This window comes from Peromyscus eremicus, chromosome 8a, assembly GCF_949786415.1.
Source record: "Peromyscus eremicus chromosome 8a, PerEre_H2_v1, whole genome shotgun sequence".
Taxonomy (NCBI): domain Eukaryota; kingdom Metazoa; phylum Chordata; class Mammalia; order Rodentia; family Cricetidae; genus Peromyscus; species Peromyscus eremicus.
Genome location: NC_081423.1, coordinates 95,581,370 through 95,598,848, shown reverse-complemented (window position 1 = coordinate 95,598,848; position 17,479 = coordinate 95,581,370). Strand labels below are relative to the sequence as shown.

Below are 17,479 nucleotides of genomic sequence, written 5' to 3'. Positions count from 1 at the left end.
TAGAAGATCCAAATTCTAAACACCTTGCCACAAGTGTCTTCCAGACTGGTTTTTGATGTATCATAGTATGTATATGGCAAAGAAAAGGTTTTTAAAAAACAAAAATACTTGTTAATTTTTCAGAATTTTATAGTGATTTGATCATATCACCCTCTTCCCCCACTCCTCACAAGTCTACCCCACTTCCCTACCCACCCAACCTTGTGTTCTTTTAAAACAATCATTGAGCCGGGCAGTTGTGGCACACTCCTTTAATGCCAGCACTCTGGAGGCAGGAGGATCTCTGAGTTTGAGACCAGCGTCGGCTACAAGGTGAGTTCCAGGAAAGGCACCAGAGCTACATAGAGAAACCCTGTCTCGAAAAAACAAAACAAAACAAAAAGCATTGACTCCAATTTGTGCTGCCTTAAAACTCTTGGGTATAGGGAAAGAAAAAGAAAAAAACAAAAAACAAAAAACAGGGTTTCTCTGTGTAGCCCTGGCTGCCCTGGAACTTGATCTGTAGACCAGGTTGGCCTCAAACTCAGAGATCCGCTTGCCTCTACCTCCTGAGTGCTGGGATTAAAGGCATGCCGCCACCACGCCCGGCCAGAAAAATATTTTTATATGATTTTTATTACATTTATTTGTTGTGTATGTGTGTGCACATTCGAGCTACAGCTTGTGTGTATGGAGGTAAAAACAACTTTTAGGGGAATTGGTTCTCTTCCAGCACATGGGACCCAGAGATCAAATTCAGGTTGTCAGTCTTGGCAGCAAGTAAATACCTTTATTTGCTAAGCCATCTAAGCCAGCCTAAGAAGAAAACAACAACAACAACAACAAAAAAAAAAACACAGATGATACATTATATGTAGGGTTTAGTCTAAAGAAAAAGTGACTTCTTAAGTTTCTGGCATCTCTGTTAATGGTGAGGATAATTTTGTGGTACATATACATGTAATGGATGTATTACAATTTAACCAGTTCAACTGGATATATGCTTGTGAGACAGTTTACCCATGACACCATGAGTTGGGTTGCAAGAATTAAAAATAAACTAGGAAGCAAAAAAATGAACTGGATTGGATATGGTGGCATATACTTACAATCTCAGCAGTGGGAGGCTGAGGCAGGGGCGATGCACATGCAAGGTGCAGCTCCAGAAACCCCACCAAGACCAGCTAGTTGGACGGATACTGTTAATGAGCTCTCATCTTTTCTGAATAATGTCATTTTGACTGTTACAGTTTGAAATACATACAACTTGACATGCAATTTTGACTTACTAAAGACTTATTCTAGTTCTTGCCTTAATTTTCAGAAAGTGCCTGTAATGAAAAACAGTAAAGAAAGCAGACTAAGAGGAGACAGAACTTTTTGCTCGGTATGTTTCTGATCTAGGGTAGTGACCTACTTAAATATTCATGACCTTCTCAAAGTGTAGGTAGTCAGTCTAGGCTGTTAAGGTAGCTTAGGAGAGGCCTTTGTAGAGTGATTTTTTTGTTTTGGCATTGGCTTTAAGATTTAAAAAAATTAACTCTAGCTGGGCGGTGGTGGTGCACACCTTTCAGGCGGACCTCTGAGTTCAAGGCCAGGACAGTCTGCAGGTGAGTTCCAGGACAGCCAAGGCTCCACAAAGAAACTGTCTTGAAAAACCAAGGGGGGGGGAGGGAGGAAAGAAAATGAACTCCAGCCAATCCTGCTGCCTGATTTCCTTATACTCCTTTTCTTGTTTCTACTTTAATTGCACAGACAGTACCTGTGAGCACTGGGTATGTGCCTGTGCTAGACAGCTCAGATCCTTGTGGACAAGTGTGGGTGTCAGGTCTACCAGTAGATGCTTCTGAGCAGTGCATTCTGGCTGTTTCAGGTGACTTATCTGTGTGCATATTAGTACCGAGAGCTAGGACTTAATAGTCACTTGGAAAGTATAGCTCTGGAAGCTTTTATAAAGCTATTATTTATTTGTTCATTCATTCATTCATTCATTCATCATTCATTCATTCATTGAGGCAGGGTTTCTCTGTGTAGCCTTGCACCTTTCTTGGAACTCACTCTGTGTCCCAGGCTGGCCTCGAACTCACAGAGATCGGCCTGCCTCTGCCTCCTGAGTGCTGGGATTAAAGGTGTGCGCCACCACTGCCCAGCAAGACAGGCTAATTTTTAAGTGTACTGTGTGTCCTAAGTGGTTATAGGACATTATTTCTCGTGCAAGTTGTCAGTTACCTGTGTCAAGAGTTTGTAGATAGGGCATGCCTTTTCTGTCCCCTGAGCCAGTAGCTGATACTTTGAAGCTGAGAACTAGCCACTTTTAGTTGCTGGGAGTGTTAGGATGAGTGGTTAAAGCAGAGAAGTGAAGAAATCTGATATAGGTAAGGGTGTGCAGTCAAGGTCCATGCTGGAATTAGACCCAGTACTTCCTACGTGACAGGCTGGTTGTGTGTGTGAAGCCCAGTGTTGGGAGTGCATGAAGTAACAGTTTCTTTGTGGCATTTCAGGATAGACTTTTGGGGGTTGTTCCTCCTCTCCCCTCCTGCTTATACTGTGTTACCCTGCTTTCATGTCTCATGTGTTCTGTTACACCGTCCACTCTACTTAAAACCTCTTCCCTTCTCATGATCCCTTTCTGGTTGCATGAGCTATACCCACTGTCCACATAAAGTCTGGGATAGCTTAATATCATCATTTTTAGATCCGTTTCATTTTTCTTGCCATATGACCCAGAGATACCACTCCTGGGCATCCCACCACAGAAGCACTTGCACGTTTGTGTTTATTGTGGCTCTCTTCAGAGTAGCAAGGAAATGGAGTCATCTTAGGTGTTCATCAAGAGATGAGTGAATGTAAAAGCACGGGACACATACACAATGGATTATTATTACTATTATTATTATTTGGTGGTGGTGCTGTTTTTAGAGACAGAGTTTCTCTGTGTAGCCCTGGCTGTCCTGGAACTCTCTGGAGACAAGGATGGCCTCAAACTCACAGAGATCCACCTGCCTCTGCCTCCTGATTAAAGGTATGTGCCATCACCACCCAGCTCACAGTGGGATTTTCTTTAGCCATTACAAAGAAGACTGTTTTTTGTTTGTTTGGTTGGTTTTTTTTCCGAAACAGGGTTTCTCTGTGTAGTTTTGGTGCCTGTCCTGGATCTCACTCTGTAGACCAGGCTGGCCTCGAACTTACAGAGATCCAGCTGTCTCTGCCTCCCGAGTGCTGGGATTAAAGGCATGTGCCACCGCCACCTGGCCAAAGAAGACTCTTAATAGGGCGTCTCATTTTAAGCCCAAGTAAAGCCTTTTTGCGGGAAGACTGGCTGATATGACCCTGGCTTTTTCCTTTTCTTCCAGTCTTCGAGCAGCGACAGTGGTGGGAGCAGCAGCAGCAGCAGCAGCATCAACAGCCCGGACAGGGCCAGTGGGCCAGAGAGCAGCTTGAGCCAGATCATCCCCGGATCCTGCCCCAGCACCCCCCAGCCGGTGCCCGAGCAGTCTGCACTGTGCCAAGGCCCTTACTTCCTTATCAATCAGACCCTGAAGGAGGCCCATTTTCACAGCCTACAGCACCGAGGCCGGCCTCCAACATGATGTTCCGGCAGTTTCTTGCCTTCTGTGAAGGGACAGCACTGTGCAGATTGGATATTTCAACTTAATGATTTGTTTTTAAAAGTTGCACACAGAGAAAAAAATGCCTGTTGGCTTTCAGTCTATATTTGAGTATTGGGTCAGCAGGCAGCTGTTTACTTGGGGTTTTCCTGCACTATTGTGATTTCAGAGGGGCTTGGGAGCAATTTTTTATAGAATTCTTTAGAGAGAGGACATCAAGTCCATGTCATGGCAGTGTCTGAGGAAGTCTCCTCTGACTGAAAACCACATCTGTCAATTAGACATTGTACTGTAAGAGCCTCTTTAAAATGTGGGATCTTCAATTTTTTTAACTCAATAAACTAGTAAAAAATATCTAGTTTCCATGGGAAAAAAAATTTAAGTTTTCTCCCCAAATAGGAAGCTTGACTCAGTCTTGCACTGAAGTTAACTGCCATACTACCTCTTAGTATGTAGACGTCCATGGAAAGTGCTCCCTGGACAGACCGCCGTCCACTCTTGAAGACCATGAGGCCAAGCGCCTTCCCTAGCTGTGGTCTGTTACACATTTGTATTTCCAGGGAGAATATCAATTCCGTATCTGTCTTCTTTAGTCTGCACCTCAGATGCTACAGAGAACACGCAGTCTCTAAGTCAAGAAATACCTAGTAACTGACAAACTTGTGTATTAACAGCTTAACTGCTAACCCTTGCAGTGCCCATAACCAAGGCAGTGGTCAGTGCTCATGAAGCACGAGCTGCCCATAGCTGAAGAGAAGGAGGATATAACTCCTGCTTGTCAGCACCCCTGCCCTGCCGGGGGCCACACTCCATCATCAGGACCAGACAGTTTAGGGTGTGTAGAAACACAGGCAGAGGCACATCTAGTAAAAATAATGCAGAAGTATTTAATTAGAGAGCCTGGGCATTGTTTCCACGCTACTTTGTCATATTAGAGAGCCAGGCAAGCTTGAATAAGGAAGGTGCAGGTGAGTCGTCTTCCTCGCTGGCCAGCTGTCTGAACAAGGAGCCAGGGTGCGTTGGGTCACCTACTCTGGAGAGTGCCGGGGGGCCAACCTGCCATGAGATGAGAGGAAGTGCCTTAAGTGTTCACCCGCAGCCTCCTGCCTGCTCCCCCTCCGTGCACCCCACTCAGAGGCCACACAACACAGGCAGTAGCACTGAGGAGCAGGGATGGCTGTAGTAAGAAAGGTCTGAGGGACTTGCTGGAGGTTACGCTCTGTGATACAAGTACAGTCTGAAGGAGGCCCATGCCAGGAAGAGTGAACATGCGTACCTTCCATGGCCTGGTCCTCTGAGGGCCACAGCATGGGAAGGCCAGCTGTGTGACATGGGAACTAGTGTCATGAAGCCTGAAGTTGACCCAGTTTTTTCTTTTAGAACCATTTTCCAGATTTTAAAACCAGCTGTTTGCCGAGGACTTAGGTCTTACTGAGTTTGCTGGCAGGGAACGTGGGAAAGGATACTCTACTGGAATTCTAACAGTCAGGCAAACAGTGCTATAAGAGAAGCCGTCAAGCACACATGTACACAACACAATCCAGAAATACCCAGGAGGGCTCCGGCAGGCTTAATGGATGGCGTCCTACCAAAACAAAACATGTATTAATAAAACAATGCTTGAGAAAGCACGTTTCTTCCTATTTCCCACCCAACTCAAGGCACAAATTAGACCATCTGCAAGACAAAAGGGTCTTCTCCCCACACTCTGATCACAGTGCAGGACTGCCAGGAACAGTCAGCTCTTTTCACCCTACAAAATGCAAGAAACCATCGATCCTGTGCTGTGTGTCCTTCACGGTCTGGGTCTGGGTCCCTTTCTGTTTTGAGGCTATTTGCTCAAGCTGATGGGCATCTTTCTATGCGCTCAAGCTAGTGAAACCTTGTACTCTGTTGCGCCGCCATTAAAAGCAGCCTTAGTGCATTGCCATACAGTGCCTAATTGGTTATTTCTAAAAGAGCTGGTGGGGGTTTGGGTGCTGAGTTGGGGAGGGGTTGGAAGAACCAGGAGAGCCTCTTCGCACTGACCTGGGCTTCTGTTTCGACGCCTCTACTGGTGGCCTTTGCCTTCCTTGTGCTCGTCATGCTCAGTGGAAGCAGTCCAAACCTCAAGACAAGAAAGGCGATGTCAGCGAGGTGAGCAGGGGCCTCGGCCTGGCAAAGCCTCATGAGCTACTCACCTGATCTGACTGGAGGCCAGTGGCAGGATGTTATGGGGTTCCTGGGAGTTGAATGTGCTGCTCCGGGAGGCAAACTGATTCTCTGTACCAGTAACCAATCCGAATAGAACCTGCAGATAAGAAATGGAGGGGGCCCAGTGTCTGTCACCCCAAGAAACAGTCATTTTACTGTCTACCCATCGTTTGGGATTTTTAAGAATTACTCCTTAAACTGCCATGGGTGAGAATCCCAAAGCCATGTACTTCTTTTCTAAAACATTTGGGGGGGGGGGGGGGTTGTGTTTGTGTGTGTGTTTGCAAGCGCATGTGGAGGTCAGAAGACAACTTTCTGGAGTCAGTTTTCTTGTAACATAAGGGTCCTGGGGACTGAGCTCGGTGGCAGGTCAGTGGCACACATCTTCCACAGTGGGCCTGGCACCCATGTATTTCTTTTTGTGAGGCTCATGCAGATAAACTTAACTGACCCTTACCTCCAACATGGCTATTGAAGCCCATGGCATTTTACCTAATCCTCTTCCAGGAAGTGGCTGTGTCTCATCCCTGTGCATGAAGGACTGGAGTAGGCTTGGTGTGTGATTTGAATTAAGTATCTCTAGTCACACTGAGCATGGTTGTGACCCAACTTACAGAAGTCCGCTGTACCAGGCGATTAAGGTTGCCGTTGAGATGTGGTGTGAAAACATCCAGGTCAAAGGGGTCAATGAGGGCCTCCAGTCTGTCAGTCACTTTCTCCATTCTGAGAAGAGTTAGAAACATTATTCTCCACACACTTCACGATAGAAAACGATCTGACAGTATTTTACTACCATAGAAACCCTAGAGGTGAGCACTATCTAGCCAAGTTGCTTAGTGTCCTTTTGACAATCAGCCTGCCATGATGCCTAAGTCCAGTGCCTTCCACTTACCAAACAGGTTCTGCCTGCCTCACTTGGCTGTGGAATTTATTCAGCAAGTATTATTTAACCACCAGTTACACAGTGACTCACTGTTTAAGAGAAACCAGTCGATGTACAGGATATGGCTGGCTTTCTTTGGAGGCCTCGGGAAGGGGGCTTTAGATGGTCCTCAGCTTAAACTGTTGTCATACATCAGCATACAGACTACTGTAAGATGGTGTTGGACCACAGCTTAATAGTACAGGACACAACAGTGTGAGATGTGCTCATCTCATAGACCCCTGCCTCCCCAAGACAAGGTTTCTCTGTGTGTAGTCCTGGCTGTCCTGAAACTTGCTCCGTAGACCAGGCTGGCCTTGAACTCAGAGATCTGCCTGCCACTGCCTTCCAAGTGCTGGGATTAAAGGTGTGCACCACCACAGCCTGGCAGCTTATAGAGATACTATGCACAGTGCAAGATGTGATTTATTGCTGGCCCAGACAAAGATCTAATTCCTGGACTTGAAGTATGGTGTCTAATGAACGCTGCGCTCTCCTACCACTGTAAAATGGGGAAATCCCTAGAGGAACCCTTATAAGTGTACCGTCCATTAACTGCATTAGGAAGAGGCTGCTTGGGGGTGCCCAGTAGGAATAGTCACCTGGAGTCTGGCTTGCTCCGGCCACTCTTCACCTCCTCTCCCTTGCTGGTCAGAACGATGTTGAGGTAGCGCAGGTCATAGAGGAGCTGGAGGGCCCGGTTCTGGGTCATTGCAAATGTCCCTTCTTTCTGCAAGTGAAGGCTGGCTGGTGAGGGGGTGATTCCTCACATGTTCCAAGAGAAGCTGCAGGTTATACTTGTATTACAGCTTGGTACAGTTTCAGAAGGTGCTGTTGACACCCACAGGGCCAGGTTAGTCTCAAAGTGTTAAATACAGAACTCTGGTCTTAAAAACCTCAGAGACCCAGCCCTTAAAAACAGGCTCTGGGCTGTAGGTGGCCATTACAAAGGGGCAAGGATTCTTTTCTTGCCTGGAGATGTATGTGAGCTCTGAGGCCCAGGAGTGAAGACCACTGAATTCACTCACGTCAAGCCTTTAAATGTTCCCAATGAAACCACAGGGCAAGTCAAGGGTCAAGGGCACAGGTGCAGTGGAGGCTGAGAGGCTGGGCCTCCTCCCATCCTAAAGCGAACCTCGGTGCCATAGCTTCCTCCGTCCTCCATCTCCCCTGGCAGCCAGCATGGAAGGGCTGCATCCAGCTGAGCGGCTCATCTGCTGCTTACATTTGATCCTGAGTAGATGAAGGGGTTAGACCTGCCCAGAGCCTGCATGGTGCCAAAGCTTAGCTGTTTTTACTGTGAAAGCTTTCACCCTGTCCACCAGTCCTGACCTTCAGGGTGACCATTTTGAACCTGAGATCGGGTCAACTTGCAGAGCTGAATGCCTCTCCTAACACAACAGAGCACATTTATGGGACCGGGGCCTGGCTTGGGCAATGACACCATTCTGTGCTCTTCATATGAACCGCCCAAATCCGAGAACAAGGTCTGTTTGTTTGGGAAAACATTTGGATACCTACCTTTACCTGTTGTTCCTCTGTGAGTTGCTCATAGGCAGCTATGACTTGGGCCATGCAGGTCTTCAGCATCTCCTGCAGGGTCACCTTTGGCAAGGCATGGCCTCCAACCCGATTAACTTCCTGGCATAAGCTAAACAGGAAGGACTGGACATACCAGGACGGCTGAAAGATGAGAACAACACATTGCTAAGTGCACTCAGCAAGCCACACGTAGCCCTCACACGGGATACCCACCTTGACCTCTCCACTTGAGCAGCTACCCAAAGCGCCCAGCTGTTCCTCAGAAGGTACGTATGGAAATGGCTTTCTAGAGCCACCCTGCTTCCCCAGAACAGTTTGTTCCCCTTCTGCAGCCCAAGTACCTGTGACAGTGGGACGAACTCACTTGCGTGGGGAGGCGTATCTTAGATGTGACACTGTTGCCGGACTCCGTTTCCTCTTGAATTTCAAGTTCATCCCAGTTGGTGGCAGTGGCCAGGATTGAGCCAGCGTCACTTAAGAGCAATGACTGCGTGAATCCACAAATCAGAAACTGGCGATAAAAAGAGAACGGCCACATTAGATCCTCAGGGCCCTCGCAGTGTGTGTAGGTGGTAGGCGGCCAGCCCCACTCTCCTGGCAAGTTAACACTCAGCAGGAGAGTGCATTTGCTAGCCCCTTCGGTAATGGCAGGTGTCACCTGGTTAGAGACCACAGGGGCTGCCGTATTGACACAAGCAGGAAGCAGGGTTTCCTGTCCAGGTTGGTTAAGACGGAAACATGCTGCGAAGTCTAGGCTGAGGAACAGGCGTTTACACCTGAGCTGCCTGGCCCAGGGTACGGTAGCTATGACTAAGCGTTACTTGTCTCTGGGACTGAGGATGGCCAGACTGGACTAAGACCCCATGAAGTCCTGTCACTCCGTCACTCACTTCCACAAGCGCTGAGCTCCAGACCCGGTAGGCCATGATGCTCTGTTGGAGCAGGACTTCCTTCACTTCCTGCCACTGGGCCTGCACAGGGAGCACCTCCTGAGCTTTTCCCTTCCCCTTTTTCAGAGCCCTGGCCTCTCTTGCAGGTTTTTCAGAGCCCCCACACTTTCCCACAATACATTGCTTCAGGTGAGGGCACAGTTCTCCCAGGGACTGGCAGAGTCTGGCCATGAAGAGGACTGTGTGCAGCTTGGTGCCGTGAAGGACATCCTTCTGGTCTCGTGTGACTTCTTCAATGGTCTGCAGCTCTGCCTGGATGCAGCCCACAACGTACTTGATGCAGGCCACAGACTGAGTTCTCAGCATGTCCTGCACAGTCCCAGCATCTGCGTATCTATCAAAGGCAGAGTTCTTAGCCTGGTGCATGGGGGAGGGGTCCTTGGGCAGTGGTGTGTCACTGGAGGGAAGGTAGGCCAGGAGGTCATCCAGTTTAACCTTCAGCTTAGAATCCAGGGCTGAACAGAAGTTCTGTACACAAGGGCTGACAGCTTGCGCTTTCATGGAGAGGCCACTATTGGCAAATTGAGCCCGGTTTGCCACGCTGACCCAGGCAGCATCAGGAGGCAGGTCGCTGGGACTCTCGGACCAGAGGAAGAGAGACATGTTCTGCTCAAAGTGGACATGCTTATTCGATGTGGAGTTGTTGGTCTCCAGTTCCTGCAAAGCTGAGACCAGAAGCTCTTTGGAGCTGCTGGAGATGGATTCAAAACCCTCTCTGGTCAGTGTCTAAAGAGAAGGAGGGCAGAGTTTTAGTCATCATTACTCTACGGAAACTTGCAAATGAGTTAAAATGGCAGTTTACGCCAGCATTCAGAACACTCTATACCACACTCACAGTGAGTGCTGGAGCCTGACTGTGAAATGCCCACCCAGGCTCAGGCATTAACAGCTTGGTCTCCCTTGGTGGCATGCTAGAAGGCTGTGGCAACTTTAAGAGTGGGCTTCATGAAAGCTGGGGCACTGGGTATGTGTTCTCAGGATCGGGACTTTTGTTCCTCCCACCCCATCTGCTTCCTGTTTGCCTCGAGGTAAAAAGAAGGCTCTCCTAAATGCTCTGGTCACGTGTTCTGCCTCACTACAGTGAGGCTCAGCTACATGTTCTCACCAGGGGCCCGAACCAGCCAAGTGTCCATGCGCTGAACTCTCAAAACTGAGCTAAAACACATCATTCCTCAAGTTACTTCTGTCAGGTCACAGTGATGAGAAAAAAAGACTGATACCGTCAACACAGTGGCAGAGAACAAGGACAGCATCACTGAGGGGGACCCGACAACAACCTGCTGTCTCTCTTAGCTTTTAGAAAATTTAGATGTGGTAAGAAATAGGGGAAGCAGACGCTAAATGAGGGCATTTTTAGCATTTTTAACGTGGTCAAGGGTCACACTGGGCTTGGGTGTCAGGTAGTCCACGTGATGCTCACCGCACCTGTAAGCGATCCAGGAAGAGCTGCTGCATCAGGTCCTCCCAGAACAAGAGCGGCTTCTCCAGAAGCCGCTGACACACCACCTCCCAGCTGTGGCTGGCGGACTCATTGCTAAGTAAGTCCCATATGGCATCTCTGATCCCCGCGAGCCCTTTCATGCTCTTCACGTACAGGAGCAGGTTGGTGACCCCATTTTTGATGTCTTCATTGCACCTGTAAGAAGACCACTTCCTTGGCTCTACTGGATTCCCGGATTTTGTATGTTTGTTTTCTAAAGAGGTTTCACTATGCATTCCTGTCTGGCCTGGAACTTGCTATGTAGGCCACGCCGGACAGAGATGTGTCTGCTTCTTGAGCGCTGGGATTAAAGGTGTGCACTAGCATATCTGGCCTTGATTTGTGGTTTTCACATCATTGAGACAAATTCTTAAAACTTCCTTTGAAATCTCTGACTTGAGTACATCAGCACATTTCTAACTGGATTGAAGCTGGGATTCTCTAGCCCTCTTAGGCCCACTTTTATCTAGAGCCCCATGGCATGGCTTCAGAACCAACACATTAAACAACTCAGAGTATTCAGAACTAAAACATAAGGAGAAAAACCTCTACTTACTGTTTTGGAAAAATAAATTATTTTAAAGATTCTTTTTTTTTTTTTTTTTTTTTTTTTTTTGAGCCAGGGTTTCTCTGTGTAGCCCTGGCTGTCCTGGAACTCACTATGTAGACCAGGCTGGCCTTAAACTCAAGAGATCTGCTTGCCTTTGCCTCCTGAGTGCTGGGATTAAAGGCGTGCGCCATCACTGCCCGGCTTGGAGATTTTATTTGTAATTATGTGTACTTGTGTGTGTGTGTGTGTGTGTGTGTGTGTGCAGGTGGGTAAACATGAATGTAGGTGCCCTCAGAGGTCAGAGGCAGCAGATCCCCCTGGAGCTGGAATTATAGAGGTGGATGTTAGCTGCTTGATGTGGGTTCTGGGAACTGAATCCAAGTCCTCTGGAAGAACAGCAAGTGCTCTTAACCGATGAGCCATCTCTCCAGCCCATGGAAAAATAACTTTCTGATTCTCCCACCATCGGTACTAAGTGGGTACGAAGGGAGCAGTGCACCCTGAGTGGGTGGCTGACGTGTGGTACGTCACCCAGATGACTGAGTCTCAGCTCATGCCTCACAAGTGTAGCCACATCAAAGGCCGCGTGCAGGTCAAACCTCAGGGATGCTTTCTGACTGCTTACATGTCGATCCACTTCTGCAGTGTGTCTTGCAGGTACTCCTGGCTGATAGGATGTGCGAGAGTTCGTAGCTCTGGCTGGAACTCCATAACGGAGGCTGGCAGGTGTCTGAACCGGCTGCACTGCCTCATCTCCCCGTGTAGGACAGCGAAGCCCTTTCCTGGAGAAAAGCCAAGTGAGAAGAATCCAGGCTGTGCTCTGAACAGCATATTAAGAATTAAAAAAAACCACGAGGGAACTTCCAAAATCCTAACCCGCCCCCGTTGAGGGTTAATCTGGATAAAAGGTTAGATAAGGAAAGTACAGGGAATGTCAGGTCCTCATTGTTTGGGAAAACATTGTGTACGACAGCTTCCCCACGCTCTGCTATTCTGCTGGTTGAGAAGAATATAGGCCAGGGGGAGAGAAAAGAGGGCAAACAGGGAAGGGAAGAATGCTGTGCAGTCTGTGTGTGTGTGTGTGTGTGTGTGTGTGTGTGTGTGTGTGTGTGTGGTGTGTGTGTGTGTGTGTGTGTGTGTGTGAGTGTGTGTGTTTGAGGTGGGATCTCGCCACGTCACTCAGGCTGGTCTCCAGCCCTGAGCCCCAGTGGTCCTCCTGCTTCAGACTTCTGAGTAGCTAGGACTTCAGGTGCATGCTGCTGTACCCACCAGTCCTTGACATTCTAACAACAGAGCTTAAGTTATCAAAAGAGTGCAGGCTGGTCAATTCCCTTTCCTCGGCATCCTAGGTCTCTTGAAGATCTAAGGGAACAACCATTGGCAACCTGTCCTGCTCGCTGAGTCTCCTGGTCATCCCTCAGGCCTGCACTGTGCTCCTTGGGGAGTGCCTGTCACTGTACTCTGTAGGAGGCCACTCAGCAGCCTGGTCTACAGAGTTGAGTCCCAGGACAGCCAGGGCTGCAGAGAAATCCTGTCTTGAAAAACAAAAAACAACAAAAAGCCACTCAGAGTTTGAAACACAAGGCTCTTGCAAGGGAACCTTGAGTGTCTGTTTTACTATGCCAGGGCAGGTCAGTCAGTACGCAACTTTCATGAGAGGGATAAATGATGACATGCCAGTTTGGAGCGGGAGGGAGGGTGCCGTGTACCTGTGTGCACATGTGCGCGCGTGCTCTCGGGTGTGTGTGTGTGTGTGTGTGTGTGTGTGTGTGTGTGTTAGTAACTACCCTGTACTCACTTCCTGTCACCTTTGGCTGCCTCCAGAGTTTACCGTCCCACCTCACCCTGCAGTCCTACGATGCCAGGGATCTCTCGTCATCCTCTCTGCTCACTAATACAGCCATCTTTGTGGCTGCAGAAGCTGCCATGTGTGTACTGCAGGTGTGTGTCTCTGGGGACACTTGCTCACTCTTGGTCCCATTTCAGGGTCTCAGTGTTCTCCAGTGTCTCTTCTGCAACTGTAAGTCCATCACCAGCCCCAAACCAGTTCCTCTTCTAGTTAACGTGGATACTTCCCCTCCCACATGCTTCCCAGCCAATCCTTCATCCCCAGTCCTCTCAACAGAGATGACTGTCCACTTACCCCATCTCATGGCTCCCTTCTAACCCAAGTCCCCATCCTATGTCGGACCCTGGACCTTGGTGACAGCCTCCTGTTAGCTCAGTATCACTCTGCTCTGAAGGACTCCACTGTCACATGAAAACATTTCATTATAGCTAGGAAAATGCTATCCCAAAGAAGTATGGGATGCATGGGGACATGTGGCGGAGGGAGCACCCCAAGCCTGCAAGGTCATGGAAGACTACCCTGATCTCTGGGTAAAGTCCAACTTCCAACATCTGGCCCATGCCGCTGTACATTACCTGGCCCCTGGACATGCCTTGGGCTTCTTCTCACTAGATCCTCCCATCACTCTAGAAACTTCTTCTGCTGGCCTTTTTCAGCTCCTCAGACACACTAACATCCTCATCTCAGGACCTTAAGCCTTCTCTTTCTTTTATCTGGGACTCTCTTCCCTTCCTCACTCAGTAACTCCTCTTAACCTTCAGCTTTCAGGGTTTTTGTTGTTGTTGTTATTTGTTTGTTTGTTTGGTTGGTTGGGTGGCTTGGTTTTTCGAGACAGGGTTTCTCTATGTAGCCCTGGCTGCCCTGGAACTCACTCTGTAGACCAGGCTGGCCTTGAACTCAAGAAAGATCCACTTGCCTCCACCTCCCAAATGCTGGGAGTAATAGGCATGCACCACCACTGCCCCAGTGAAGTCCTCTTTGGCCTTGGGAAGATCCTTCTGGTGTTGCTAGGCAACTGGTACCTTACATTTACAGCAATGACTATGACTGACATCAAACAGCAACCTGCACCTCTGAAGATTCAGCATCTGCTTTTACAACCCAACTATGACATCCACGGAGGAGATGGAATCTTCTCAGTTCACTGATTTATCCCCAGAGTATGTCATAGTGGCTGGGACATGGCAGATCAGCTGAATGAATGAGAGAAAAGGTTCTCAGCTCACCCGTGGGATGCTGGCTTGTGATTGTCTCCAGGGTAGAGAAGAGCAAGCCACAGGGCAGGGATGGGTCTGGCAGCATGCCTTCTGGTAGAGTGTAGAAGAGGGCATGGGCTTGGTTCAGAGTAGTAGCCAGCAGCTCCACCAAGGAGCAAATCTGGGCCTTGATGCCAGCACCTGTAAGAAGAAGCCACCCTCTTTAAACGATACCCTTTAGCAAGGCTCAACACAGAACCCTGATGCCTCAGGCTCTCTTGACACACGCTGCTCCATCCCCTGTGAAAGAATTACACTTTAGAGAAAAGCACACCCACCGTGGTGAGGCTGGTTCAGAAGCTTCTGAATAGTTGCCTTTCTGGCCATCAGGAAGTCTGTGAGGGCCTGGCGGGGAGAACTCTCCTCCAAGAGCATTATAGAGCACAGGGCCTCGGCCACAGCCTGGTCCGACACGTTCTGGCATTTGAGTAGCATCTTGCTTTCGTGCAGAATAGTTGACCTAGAAAGACTCACAAAGATCAACAAGAATGGCTAACGTGTGGGGTAGAGTACCTCCGTGCATCAGGAAAGAAAACAGACTCCGTGACCCAGTAGGGGTTAAGTGAGGTCCAGACATCATTAGAGAGCCAGTGGGCGCTCACTTACCGGAAGTGGCTGGCCGCTGCCACCTGCCGGATGAGTATGGGAAATCTGGAGAGGATGGGGCTGTATCTGGAGCTGGAGGAGTCCAGCTGGAGCAGGCTGTGTAGGTGGCAGCAGAGCAGGTAGAGCTGTGTGGCCTGGAGATGCTGCGATGTCTCCATGGAGCTCCAGATCTTCTCAGGGATCTCCAACAGCAGCTTTATCTGGGCAGCCATGCTGTAGAACTTCTCAGATGCTGGCTGTGGCTGAAGGGCAGAAAGGAGAGCAAACAAAAGCATAGCTCCGTTTACACAGGCTTGAGGAGAAGTTGGGGGATATCTGAAGATTTGAAGCTTTGCCAGGTGTGGAGGTGCACACCTTTAATCTCAGCACTCAGGAGGCAGAGGCAGATGGATCTATGTGATTTCAGAGCCAGCCTAGTCAATACAGCGAGTTCTAGGACAGCCAGGGTTAAGCAGAGAAACCGTGTCTCCAAAAAAAAACAAAAACAAAAATAAAACACTGAAGCTAGACTTAGTACCACTCAGCCGGTGGGGCACTGAGGTCTGAGGCAGGCCAACATCTCACCATCTGGTTGTTGGTGGCAGGCACCTCCTTTCTCTGACGTCCTGTCTTCCTACTTCTCTCCTCCCTCTTTGAGGGCACCAGAGATTTGTGCTCATTGTTCTTTGCCACCCCTGCACCAAATTTTCATCGGGCCCAGGCTTCAGGTCTCAGTCTGCCCTCTCACCTCACGATTCCGTCTTCATCAGTGCCCTGTGTGTGTGTGTGTGTGTGTGTGTGTGTGTGTAGTGGGGGGATGGACTGACTTTGGCTCTTTTGTGTTCCTCCCCATCTGCCACGTGAGGCAAGCAGATCCTCACAGACATCAAATGCTAACGGTTCCATCTTGGACTTTCTAGGACCCAATACTGTGGAAAAATGAATTTCTATTCTTTATGAATTACCCGTGTCAAATATTTTGTTATAGGAGCATAGCTGGTCAGACACATCAACGTTCCAAGTCTCAGCTGTCCTTACTGAGGAGGACCCACACCTAAAGCACTTCCTTCAGAACTATTATATCAAACGGACACAGTTATTTTGGTGATTAATCACTTTTATGATAAAATATTTTCTACTGCTATTCTAAATTCCTTACATTAAAAAAAATTCAACTCCTCATGGATTTACTTCCTTGATTAGCATGTAAGCTTCAGAAAAGACATTGGGAGGCTTCTGTTTGTGGCTTGAATGGAGAAGGCATTTGTGGGGCTGCCCCAGAAATGCATCAGTCGTAACTATGAAAATCAGTATATTTTTTAAAGTAGGCTTATATAGTTGAAGTTAGCCAGCTGTCTGGTCATTTGAAGGGGACTGTACTTAATGCAGAGCTTCGGGAGTGATAAGGACCAATGTATTTCCAACCTTCTATGCGCGTTTTTATCATGCTACCCCAGTTTTTTGGCTTGGATTTTCCTGAAAACCAAGCAGCATGAGAAAGCCAGCTCCAAATGAGAGTCAGATTGTGCTTCTGTTGTTTCTACTGTTTCAGTAACTTCTCCCGGGTTAAAAATATTTACCCTACATGCCCTCTGTTCATGCCTAGGCCAATGCCAAGGTTAGGATGTGCTTCGCACCCCATCCTTCCACATGGGGTCTTTAAAGTTTCAGGGAATGGAAGACGGGATGACCTGAATTTTCTAGACCAGCTTCGCTGCCTAAAATGAAATTGTTCACCTATTAAAGGGGGGAGGGCCTGACGGCTGAGGCTGCCCTCCCCCAATTTTCCAGGCTCGGGTACAGGGTGGCATGAGGAATGAATGACTTGATGGGAAGATGTGAGCAAGAGGGAGAAATCTGCTCCTTGACTGTCGAGGGACCCCTGGCGTTTTCAGTTAAAAGGGAAGGAGAGCGCTGGGAACCGAGGGAGGCGAGGGAATCGTCCGGAAGTCCGGGAAGGCTCCTGGAGCAAAAGGCCCGGCAGACTTTTCGGGAGCGGACCAGCGTCCTGAGCAAGGCCGGCAGACGCCTCCCGGGAGCACAGACCAGCGCGAGGGGCGGGCTCCTCCGGCGGAAGGTGAGGGGTGGGGTCCGCCGGACGGCGAGGGCGGCGGGACGTGGCGGGTTCGGGTCCCGGACTGACCTGCGGGGCCCGCGGGACCCGGGGCGCCGCGGAGCCGGCCTGGCGGAGGCGGGCGCAGTACTGATCGGTGGCCCGCACGGCGTCCACCAGCCCCTCGGCGCAGCGGCGCATCTGGCCGATGGTGTCGGCCGCCTCGATCAGGTCGCGGTATCGCTCGCCCACCATCTGCCGCAGCTCCTCCTTCTTGTGCTCGATCTCCGCTCGAACCTGGCGCTCCAGCCCGCGGATTTCCTCCGCTCCATGAGTCTCGAAGAGCGCGTTGGGATCGCGCAGATCCAGCCGCTTCAGAGCCGGGGAGGCGGTCGCGGCCGCCATAGTGCTAAGCCAGTGGTCCGCCGGCCGCTTCCGCCTGCCAGCTCCGCCCCGCCCCCTCCGCCATCTTTGATGGGGGCGGAAGTACTTCCGCCGGGGCGGGAGCTGGG

General features: G+C 49.4%; 3 protein-coding genes across 8 annotated transcripts in view; 2 read left to right on the top strand and 1 right to left on the bottom strand.

The window, feature by feature from the left end:
* Positions 1-5,519, top strand: part of Vcf1 (VCP nuclear cofactor family member 1) — a 22,514-nt gene extending 16,995 nt beyond the window's left edge. For 4 of the 5 annotated variants that reach the window (XM_059272060.1, XM_059272062.1, XM_059272064.1 and 1 more), the window contains exons 3-4: positions 1,304-1,366; positions 3,333-5,519. In XM_059272060.1, the coding sequence (XP_059128043.1) occupies positions 1,304-1,366; positions 3,333-3,569 (300 nt within the window). In that variant the 3' untranslated portion in view covers positions 3,570-5,519. The remainder of the gene's footprint in view (positions 1-1,303; positions 1,367-3,332) is intronic. The other variant, XM_059272061.1, reaches the window with a different exon arrangement.
* On the bottom strand, positions 4,452-17,479 carry Cog1 (component of oligomeric golgi complex 1). Its single transcript, XM_059272046.1, has 14 exons — positions 17,058-17,479; positions 14,936-15,177; positions 14,608-14,789; positions 14,300-14,470; positions 11,850-12,006; positions 10,620-10,830; positions 9,135-9,920; positions 8,609-8,755; positions 8,224-8,385; positions 7,305-7,432; positions 6,395-6,503; positions 5,768-5,877; positions 5,616-5,694; positions 4,452-4,643 (listed from the first exon to the last, which is right to left on the bottom strand). Exons 1-14 carry the CDS (start codon positions 17,370-17,372, stop codon positions 4,506-4,508), a joined length of 2,937 nt encoding a protein of 978 aa, XP_059128029.1. The 5' UTR covers positions 17,373-17,479; the 3' UTR covers positions 4,452-4,505.
* Positions 16,862-17,479, top strand: part of Slc39a11 (solute carrier family 39 member 11) — a 440,696-nt gene continuing 440,078 nt past the window's right edge. The window contains exon 1 of one of the 2 annotated variants that reach the window (XM_059272057.1): positions 16,862-16,991. The gene's annotated coding sequence lies outside the window, so the exon portion shown is untranslated. The remainder of the gene's footprint in view (positions 16,992-17,479) is intronic. The other variant, XM_059272059.1, reaches the window with a different exon arrangement.

Coding starts and splice junctions, on each gene's coding strand:
- Cog1 (XM_059272046.1), bottom strand. CDS start 17,372: ATGGCGGCCGCGACCGCCTCCCCGGCTCTGAAGCGGCTGGATCTGCGC. Junction 6,504..7,304: donor CGGAGCAAGCCAGACTCCAG/GTGACTATTCCT, acceptor AACTCTTCTCAG/AATGGAGAAAGTGACTGACA. Junction 4,644..5,615: donor GCGTCGAAACAGAAGCCCAG/GTCAGTGCGAAG, acceptor ATCTCATGGCAG/GTTGGCCCCCCGGCACTCTC.